Raw genomic sequence first — 10,742 nt, 5'->3', positions numbered from 1 at the left:
AATTTTCTCATAAATTTATCTGGGGAGTAGATACTCTTCAAAGGTAAATTAATTTATCTGGGAAGTGCTTCTTAACCATACAAATCCAATTCTTGACTTTCATTTCATTCAGTGATTATGCTACCTTTGTGTACGGTAGGACTACTTAGTCTTGAACTCTCCTTTTGTCCTTTACCAACTCCAGATCACTGAAACAACCGCCAGATGAAAAATTCTCCCACACGTAGGCCCAGCTTTTGCAATATCGCTTTTGGTACCGGATAACTAAGGCTTTTTTAAACATTGGGAGCGTGATCATTACTGTCAGGTGTTGTGAATCTGCATGACACTTCTTAGCTTCAGGTTTATCTTTGGGGGGCAGAAGTAGCTGTGGTCAATTCAAATGGTTCCTGAGTACCCAGTTGTCTCCCTTTCTGAAAACAGGACTATCACTTTGCACCCACCAGAATCTTCCAGTGATCTGTATTATTCATCCAGTATAAAAGATGCCTCTGCATTCTGAGAGATGACTAACAGCGTTGTGGGCCCAACGTACAGCATCAGTGTATTCATAGCTTTAGGCTGTACAGTTAATTATTAGCATTTTTTAAATCAGGTAAATATTTATATATATAAACATTGACTATTCATTCTCGCGAGTGTGTTTGAATATCTGTAAATCAAAGGCAACTGAAGAGCTGAAATTCAGATTTCCTTACACTTGCCTGCCAAGTGGCCTCAATCAAAAGTAATTTTCTCCATGAGGGCACATAGAGCTCAGTCGTAAGACTTTTCTGAGTAGATATTATTATTTGTGTCAAATTACGTGCGGTGATTTTTCTGAAGTGGACTTCTGTGCTCACTAACCCATACACAGGAGGTTCCTTCATTCCCTCCTTCATTGGTGCTATTAATTGTACTTGTGCTTCAAGTGTCTCTTACCTTTTGAAATGTTAGTTTATAGCCACCGATTATCTGTAAGGTTTCCAGTTAAAGAAACATGCAATATAGAGAGTAGGGTGAGATCTAATCTTAAACCATAAATACTATACATTTTAAGAGAAATCTTTTTTGCCAGAGCCTGATTTGATAGCATGGCTAAAGAAATGGTTAGACATTTTAAAGTACAGTAAATTATATCAATCTGACACGTGCTTTGGGAGAAATTATTAAATCACCTTTCTCTAGCCTGTTCTAAATATTGACAATGAGATCTCATGTATTTTGAACAATGAGCTCAATAATTTTTTTTACCTTTTATTTGGGATTTTGTAGTTTGTTTTTGAAAATAAGTGCTTCTTTTCAATTACATCCTTTGAATTTCAAGTCGATAGCCAACATAAAATAAAACAGCCCCTGGAATATAGAATACTATACTGTCAATTAAGATCTTATAATCTTTGATAAAAAGTTATATGTGATATACAAGCCTTTTTTGACGTGTTTGTATATGTGAATGGCTTGGTTACACTTTTATTAAGTCTATATCAATGCTTTGTGGGTTTACTTTCTTTCAGATTTTCACATGAGATTTTCCATTTAATTTCTAATGAAGTTTTAATTTAATATTATACCGTTGGAGCCAACTCGTTAAGTCAGAATATTTTAAATAATTGTTCAGTTACCTACCTCACTGGATTATTTTAAAGATTATGTAAGAAAGTGCTTTGAAAGTCCTACATGAGACACAAATGAGACAGTCTAGGTGTCTTCTTTTGACCAAACTTTTAATTAAAATTGTTGCTTGAACAAAATAAAAACATGGAAGATATTCTATTTTATTCCTTGTTAGACTTGCAATTATTATTGAATTATTCAGATAACTGTTTTAGTGATTGTAATCTTTTACCTTATTACTATTTTGTATGTTCCTTGCATGTCTTGCTACTTGACATAATTGTTTTAAAAGGTGAAAGATTATAAATTACTTGAAATAATGAATGAGAGAGAAAACCTAATATGAGAGCCATGGTTTTGAATGTGGTTTGTGTTAAAACAGAATCTATGGTTTTTTTACGCTTCACCTGGAGTGGAAAAACAAACCCATCACATTACCAGAGTGTTTGGAATTAGGGCATTCTTTCTTCCTTAACATTTGTTATTTTGGAGAAAAGGAGAGAAAATAAATTTTAAAAAGCACAAAGAAACTCTGTAAGAATTTTTTCTTGCATGTCCCTTAATTTCTATCCAAAGCAACTAATTCTCTCCATGAAAATGTGTCATGTGAATTCAGCCCTTTGGGAACTTGCTTTTGGGAAAACAGCCCATATATCACTGTGCTGTATGTACCTATTCCTGTTTGCTCACACATATGTGAAGATTATAATAAATTCACTATTTTAAATTATTTATAAAATTTCTGCTTTGGTCCTGAAAATTTCCTAGCACATTTCCAAGACGTAAGAGAAAGAGACTGCCTAAGCCTTTTAAGTATTTAGCCTGTCTGATGAGACTGCTGACATGAGTGACAATTAGTACAAATTACCATAATTGTGTTCTTCGGAAGAAATGCTACAGTGCTTCTTTAGGAGCAAATGTGGACTTCCGCTTAGTAAAATGAGTCGGATACTTTGATTCTTCTGGGCAGTCGGAAATTCACGATCGGCAGTGTGGTATTCCCACGTTGTCCACTTCAGATCCATCTCAACAGCTGTAGCCCTCCCTTTCCTTTCAGTGAAATAGGTCCATTAATGTAATGCACCTCACTCTCATTCACTCTAAGGAAGTTGTATTTTTATTACAGAAAAAGTATCACATAAATACAAATTACATTTTTTCATTAGAAAACTACTTTTCATTTCAGAAAAAATTCAATTAATCATGAACAGGGTTATGCTTTCATCAGGGAGAGAAATATGTAATTTTTCTTCAAGCCTCAAACACATATAATGAAATCTTTTCTTGGAATCCACTCTTAAGATGGATTTTTAAAAGTATAGACTTTATTAAAATCTCAGTTCAATTAAAATGCATTCAATTACTCTAAATCTTTATTAAAATCTCAGGTAAAATTGTACAACAGTGTAAAAGAGACTTGTACTCTTTACCAGGCAGTTAATTCTAACAAATGAACATAAAGTGCACAGTTTTGCTCTTTAAGAGAGAATAAAAGAACAAGCTTTGGGCTTCGAGCTGGGGGTGGGGAAGGATGGGAGATGGAGGTTGCTTTCTGTGTAGTAACTTCAGGACCTGGTTTCCTTCCACTTCTTATCATAGGTCAACATTACTTGTTGACATGGATGTGACATTATCTTGTGTGAGTACCCTTGGTACTACATGGCCTATCTATAGAATACATTTTCCTCACCACCTTAATCAAAAAGACCCTATTTAAGGATTTTATTTCACCCTCTTCTTTGGATGTTTTTCGGTACAGTGTCCCTGTTCTTTTTCAAGGGCCGCTAGAAGATGCCATTGAAGAGGAAGAAGAAGAATGTCCATCAGAGGAAACGGACATCATCTCAAAAGGGGACTTTCCATTGGAGGAAAGCTTTTCCACAGAATTTGGGCCTGAAAATCTGAGCTGTGAAGAAGTGGAATACTTTTGTAACAAAGGTAATCATTAATGGCTGGATGCGATATGTGCGTCTGTTTACTCAGATGATTTTGTATGGTTGAAAAATGCACTGATAGAGTGGAGGAAGAGTATTGAGAGTGTAAATACATAATTCAACTGTCTGAAAATACATGCAAGTTTTTTTTAAACATACAATATTATTTTGAAGGATAAAAGAAATTTTATAATCCATAAATCATATTGTATATTTAAACACATAGTTTCCTATTGATTGGCCAGTTAACTGTGAACGTTTTCATGTTGGTTGGCCAGATAACTATAATACATTTAATGTTTATTGTTTATCCTTTCAACAAATATTTACTGAATGTCAGTTTTTTGCAAGGCACTGAATTAGCCATTGAGGGTAAGAAGGGAATGGGCCAGAGTCCCCACCCAAGTTTCTAGCTCATTCCTTTTGAAAACTGAGCGCCTTAACTGTTTGACATTGACTTTCAACTTTGAGAATGGTGCTTTTTTTTAGATATTGTCAAATAAGAAAATACACGCTCTTTCTCTCTTCTAGATATTCTTTTTACATACTAACATTATAACAGAAGAAGAACCTGAGACACTATATCTCTGCCTATTTCCAACCTTGACTTGGAGCCAAGTGGCCTTGCCAGTAACTATGTCCTCATCGGGCATGTATACTCATTTTTAACTTGCTTTTTTCAAAAATGAGCTTAAGGTTTCTTATGATTCTTTTTAACTTCTTTATTTGATTGTTTTGCCTCGGCAAGTGAGATGGGTCTTCTGTACCTCCCACACCAATGTATAATTTCACAAGTGTCTGGATCACTTCCTTGGTTTAGAATAGCTACTTTTATTGATTTTACCATGGTTGTTTCCCAGAGGGCATGACTGGATGTCTGTATGTCTGTTTGTGTTTCTGAATGCACCGTCTTTATTTTTTAGGCAGACAGAAGTTATGTGGAGTGATTTTTTACCTGTTTGTGTGAATTTGATGATGTGAATTGGCAGTCTGAAATCAAGAATGCTGACGTAGCTTCCCCCAAAACTTCTAATATGCATGCCTCAGTCACCAAATATACATTTGATACATATTATTAAAACCTCAGTATAGGGCTTCCCTGGTGGTGCAGTGGTTGAGAGTCCGCCTGCCGATGCAGGGGACACGGGTTCGTGGCCCGGTCAGGGAAGATCCCACATGCCGCAGAGCGGCTGGGCCCGTGAGCCATGGCCGCTGAGCCTGCGCGTCCGGAGCCTGTGCTCCGCAACGGGAGAGGCCACAATAGTGAGAGGCCCGCGTACCGCAAAAAAAAAAACCCAAAACCAAAAAAAAAAACTTCAGTATAACTTTCTCTTGATTCTGGTGTGTTAGAAACAAAAGAAGCCAGCCAGTTCCCATCCGTGTGGTCAGTAGCCCTAAGACTGTGGAAATGGAATGGCGGCACCAGCAGTGGGATACATTGAAGTTCAGAAAAACTTTGACCATTAACTCCTGAAGACCTCAAGATGGCTTTGTAACATGGTCCTTGTCCCCCACATCAGAGACTTTTGGTTGAAAACAAGAGTGGTATGGACCAAACAGGCCTTCTTAGTTAGTAGTCACTCAGAGTTCAGGCCAAATTAACATTTTCTCTTGTTGTTTTGGATGTTAGAACCATTTCTTGATGCTACACACCCACAGCAATACATATTAGAGCTGGCTGGAGAGGAAGAGTTTTTAAATCTGTTTGAAGACATCCCATTTTCCATCTTTATCAGGAAATATATCCTTTAGTGCATTGTGTAGCACCTACCTTATGTTGTGGGATTACATTAAAGAAGGAACCAGTAGCTAGTAAGTATCATTTATTCTTCTTGCCCTTGTCCTTAAAAGAGTGAGTGTATGGATTCAGACATTTTTGTCAACTTATTAATCCAGGGAGGCAGTAATAATAGTTATTATTAGGTGTATTTTACATTTTGGGATCATCATTGGTGATGGCCTGTATTTAAGCAAATAGAACTCCAAGTTTTAAGTTAGTGGTTTCTTGGAAGAAAATAGACTTATGGCAGATCCTTATTACAGGATTACATAATTATGGTCCCAGAATAATAACCTCCATCTATATTAAACAGAGTCTTAACTCATGAAAAATAATGACAGGCCTTGAGGAGCAACAACAAAAAAGAACTGAACTACAATTATTAAGAACATTGTTTAGTGGATATTTTTAACTTTGATAAATAATTGGAAAGTTGAAAAATATATCAAAATAATATTTAATATAGGATATAGATAATATATTAAATAAGATATAATTAGTTAATATATTGTACAAATAATTCCCTAATGTTTAGTTTGAAACTAGAAAGTAATGATAGGTGGAAATAAGAATTCTAATTTTCACATAATATTTTTTAGGATAAATACTACTATTACTATTTCAAACCACTGTTGCCTTATTTAATAGGAAAAGAATTTCATTATTTTACTCTCATAAAATGTGAGACCAGGGAATTCCCACTGAAGTAGTAGGAACTGGTGTGAAAGAGAGACAACTCTTTGATATGAATTGCAGCCCCTTGAGGTCATACAGGGATTCCAGGGATTCCTCATTTTTCATTTAAGTTGATTAACTATAATAGGAAGAGAAAATGTCCTCTCTGGAAAATTAGAATGTAATCTTTCTGCAGAAATTTACATATTAGTCTCAGTGACACATAATTATGTTTTCTTGCCAGTTGCAGGGAAAAAGATAGATTAGTCATTAAAAGCGTATAAGTATTTAAATGGTTAATGATGCCAGTGTCATGATTGAAAAAGCATGTAAAAATTGTTCTTCTGAAGAAAAATATTTTTAAGTTGGGATCACTGATGAAACATACTTTTTGCACATATTCTGAATCATTTATGACAACTTAAAAATTGTAAGTATATATAAGAAAATGAATTGGATTACTTGGGAAGTTTCTTTGTCTAAAGATCTAGCCATGATCAAAATCTAGCAATGACACAGTTGTTTTACTGGGTTCCAGGGGTAACATTTTTGAACATCAAATGCTTTTTTCTTATCAAACAAAGGATAGGAATTTAAAAACTCAGATCACAGAAACATGGTTAGAGTATCTTGTTTTCCAAGCAAGGTATCTTGACACATTGTCAGAGAAGAGTACTGAGATACACATATAGTTACAATATATCTTCATTTATACTTTAGCAACTGTATTTTGTGTAAAAGCAATCTATGCTATTGTAACTTTCCTTTTTAGAAAAGAAGAAAAGAAAAATCTCTACTCTGTAGAGACATAGCTTATCATAGGTAAAAGTTACTTCTTCCTTTTGAAATTGAACCTTCTACATTATACAGGATGTTTTCAGTGTTTAGAATGACTCTTATTATTGTGGTATTTTTCTCAGTTCCACATGGATATTATCTATTCTCTTGTCAGATGAGAAGGCTTTTTTTTTTACACGTCTCGAAGTGTCTGTTAATATTAGTAAAGTTGCTAGTTATATTATAAAGTGTGATTAAATGCGACCCAAATCACTCTCGTAATGTAATATTCCACGGAAATGTCAAAAAATGTTGGTCAGAATTTTGTCATCTTTAAATGTGTAGAATTCTTAATCATACAAATCTAAAGCATAGATAATCACAATTAAAAATGGAAAAGATCACTTTAATAAAACCTTGTTATAGTCTCAGGCCTAAAATATGAATCTGACAATTCTGTTGCAGATTCCTGTTTCACTTTTTACTTTGGGTTAGTTGCATATTTCATGTTTTTTATTTTTCACCTTTGAAATGAATGAAATGAATTATATTTATAAAAAGATGATATTTCAAAGTTGCTTTGATACTTTTAGATTTTGAGAATTTTAGCAAAGTGTAAAGCAATACCTTCAATTTGCATCATCCCCTTTGGTGCAGTGAGTTTAGATCATTTGGCATCTTGCCTTACCGTATCTCAGAGAGGAAGGAAACAAGCAAGAATTATTTCCTTGAATTTGCAGATGACGAAGACATCAAGGCTGGGTCCATGAGTGCTACACATTTCCTGTGGTACTGGGTTATTTGCTTCAGTGACTTTTGTCTGCCTTTATTCTGGTTTATAGAGTAAACATGGAAGTACATCAATATTGGTTTAGAGCTAAGGGAACTAATGTAAATTGAAATATAGGTGGTCTGGAAAGCAACCTGGGGAGCTTTTAGTTATGTCGCTACTGGCAGCTGGGAACTCTTATACATTAGCAATTCTTGCATAAACTCTAAGACAGTAAGTTTTATAGTGGGGTTGATATTGGAGCAGCTCTAAAACGGGTTTACTATTATTAATTATTTGGAAGACTGTTTCCTCCCTGCAATATTTAAGTTTGTTAATGACTAAAGTAAATTAACATGTCTTGGGATACATTCCAGGAGGATGTCACAGGATATGTGAACAGGAAGAAAATTGTCAGGCCAGTATCACTAGGCTATTAGAATGTAATGCTATCAACAGGCAAACAAACAAACAAACAAAAACCTCCAAAGAAACTACATGTCAGTGAACTTTGAGTTAATCAATAATGATTTTCTGGAAAAGTTACCAAGGATCCTTACAAACTGGTTTCTGATGACATCATCTCTAAACAAAGTCTGAAAGGGAAATGATGTCATCAAAGTTGATTTTGGAAGAAAAACAAACCTTACTTCTAGTCGTACTATCTAGATATGGAGAATTGTCAGAGAAGTCACTGGGTGCAGTGCTTTACCTAGAGAGATGAATTAATGTTAGAGCTCTTCAATCTGGAAAGATTAGGGTTGAAAAAGAGGTGCATAATGGAAAGTCATAAAATAAGGAAACATATAGTGTAACAATGGGCGTTCTCACCACATTCAAAAAGATTTGACCCTGGTAATATGCAGAAAGTAAAAGTCATATTTCTCTTTTAAAACAGCTTTAAAGTAGAAAAATGCAAAGCATCTTAAAGAAAGTAGAAAAGAGCCTGAGTTACTCAGACTTGGATTTAGCTCTAGGCCCAGAAGTAATTCATATCAAACCAAAAGCAAACATAAACAGATATTTAATTAGGTTGGCAGAAGCTTCCAGTTCTGTCCAGTAGACTGAATTCAATACAACTCAACTCATATATTAGGCATCTGCTATGTGTCAGACCCTCTTCCTGGTGCTGGGGATACAGCAGTAGACAAACGTCCACCACTACTCTTGAGATGAGAGAGAGATAATAAACAATCAAACTCGCATTGTATAATATGACGGGTGATGTTGAACATTATGAAGAAAAACAACACAGTCAGGGTGATAGAACACCATTGTGTGCATGTGCACTGCATGCTATCAGTAATTTATAAGGAGTGATGATAGGGTAGGTGAACTTTGAGTGGAGACCTGAGGGAAGGGAGTGAGCTTCCGGTACTCCAGAGTCAAGTTGGCTGTACCTATAAGGCTAATGTTGCAGGAAGCCAGAAGAGGACAGCAGAGAGCTGGGGGAAGTAAGAGAGGTGTGGCCATACCTGTGGAACTTCTAGCTCTAGGAACCTGTTGGATTCTTACCACTGTGGAAGGCCTGGGTGAGTCACGGAGGAGAGTTGAGGTATAACTGGGAGAAAAGGCATGGTCATGACACAGTTTGTATATACCTAGAGAAGGAAAGTCTGCAGAAAGTAAAAGTTAAAGCAGGAAGTGGAAGCAAGCGAATTGGGGAAGCTGTCAGGAGATACAGATAACTCCAATCAGAATTATCCCTTTAGCCAAAGGCTTGATGAGACTCCATCTGTAGCTCATTAATGTAGTTTACGGAAGAACAGTTTGGGGGTGTTTGAGGCTGATATGAGTCACTTTGCTCCCTTCCACAACACCAGAGCTGGGTAGATGTTCTCTATAAATTTTCACATCCTTGAATCAGAAAGATAGAACAGGAGGCATGAGAATCAGAATCATTTCAACATTGCACTTAACTATTCCTGCCAATAAGTGGCCAGACTCATTGGAATGTTCCTCTCCCCTACTTCCTTCCTTTCTTTCTATCATTTGTGTCATTCTGTAGCTTTGATTAAAAATTAAGAAATAACCGAGGAAAAGCCATATTTCTCATTGGACTATAATAAATTAAAGCCCGGATCACTGGCATTTGTCACCATTCCATGTTAAGTAAAGCAACAAAAATGTTATCTAGATTCTTAATACTAGAAGAAGAAGAAGAAAAAGCACAGCTTCATGAAGATTTGGTTGTGGGAGTAGTAACTGCTTATTTTTCACTTGATCCAGTGTCAAACGTTCATGCTATTTTGTTTCCTATTTTCTTCTTTTCATGTTATTATTTTTTTAGTTCAGAAAGACTATTTACAAATATTTCATAAATGCTTTTCAGTCACTCTGGTATCTTTCCTCCTCATTTATGCCTTTAATGACACATTTTTGCTTCCTCTGATGCTTGGGCAACTGGAATCAGAAATCTGCAAGAGGCAGCTCTACCGTACTCACTTTGAGTTCAATAAGGAAGGAGATCTGTACCGGCAACTTTGTTCCTTTTTCTCAAGGGATTAAGAAGCTGAGCTTTTTAAATTCTTGCATATAACATTGACATTTCCAGGGTGTGTTTGTTTGGACCGGGGAGTTCAAAGAGAAGGAATAAAAAAGAAAAGCCAATATGACTTTGTTTTTTACCTTGCTGGAGGAGCTGTTTGTGCAAATCGCCTATAAGCTTATTGACCTGAACCTTTGACTCCCTGTTTTCTCTGGATTTGGCTGGAGTGGAGACACTGATGGTGCCCTGATAGAGCTGATTGAACAGCCCCCAGCTTTGCTTGGCACAGACCTCCCTTCCCTTCTCTGCCACCTCCCCCTCCCTCCACACGACATTATTGTGCCTTGGCAAACCCTCTGTTTTCCTGGATCCAGTATGTCTTTTTTTTTTTTTAATTTATTTAAAAATAATTAAATTTTTCTTGCCTAACTCATCGAACAATGCAAAATGGAAGTAATTCTTTTTAGAACATAGAAATAGAGGCCATAACCGTGTCCTACTTTTATTTTTATCTCATAAGATTGGAAAAAGGAAGAAAATATTATGACATTGTGGTATCACTCTTCTGGCCATCTTAAAATCCCCCAAACATAGTTATGTTTGGGTCAGTTTGATTTTTTTCCTTAAGCCACAATTATTGAAAAAATGAAGGCAATTTGTGCTTACAGGGAGTCAGCATTTTCTCGTTTTTTTTTTTTTTTTTCTTTTGAACCTGTGGGTTTT

The 10,742-nt window shown here is 35.8% G+C and overlaps 1 protein-coding gene across 1 annotated transcript in view; it reads left to right on the top strand.

Moving 5' to 3' along the window:
• Nucleotides 1-3,134: 3,134 nt before the first annotated feature.
• The window catches only part of ZFPM2 (zinc finger protein, FOG family member 2), a 360,181-nt gene continuing 352,573 nt past the window's right edge, over nt 3,135-10,742 (top strand). The window contains exons 1-2 of the mRNA XM_024756326.1: nt 3,135-3,171; nt 3,376-3,534. Of these exons, the coding sequence (XP_024612094.1) occupies nt 3,135-3,171; nt 3,376-3,534 (196 nt within the window). The remainder of the gene's footprint in view (nt 3,172-3,375; nt 3,535-10,742) is intronic.

The sequence above is a fragment of the Neophocaena asiaeorientalis genome, unplaced genomic scaffold (assembly GCF_003031525.2).
Source record: "Neophocaena asiaeorientalis asiaeorientalis breed wild unplaced genomic scaffold, Neophocaena_asiaeorientalis_V1.1 scaffold496, whole genome shotgun sequence".
In the NCBI taxonomy this organism is placed as follows: domain Eukaryota; kingdom Metazoa; phylum Chordata; class Mammalia; order Artiodactyla; family Phocoenidae; genus Neophocaena; species Neophocaena asiaeorientalis.
Note: the sequence above shows the minus strand (reverse complement) of the source record. Positions and strands in the feature narration are given on the sequence as shown.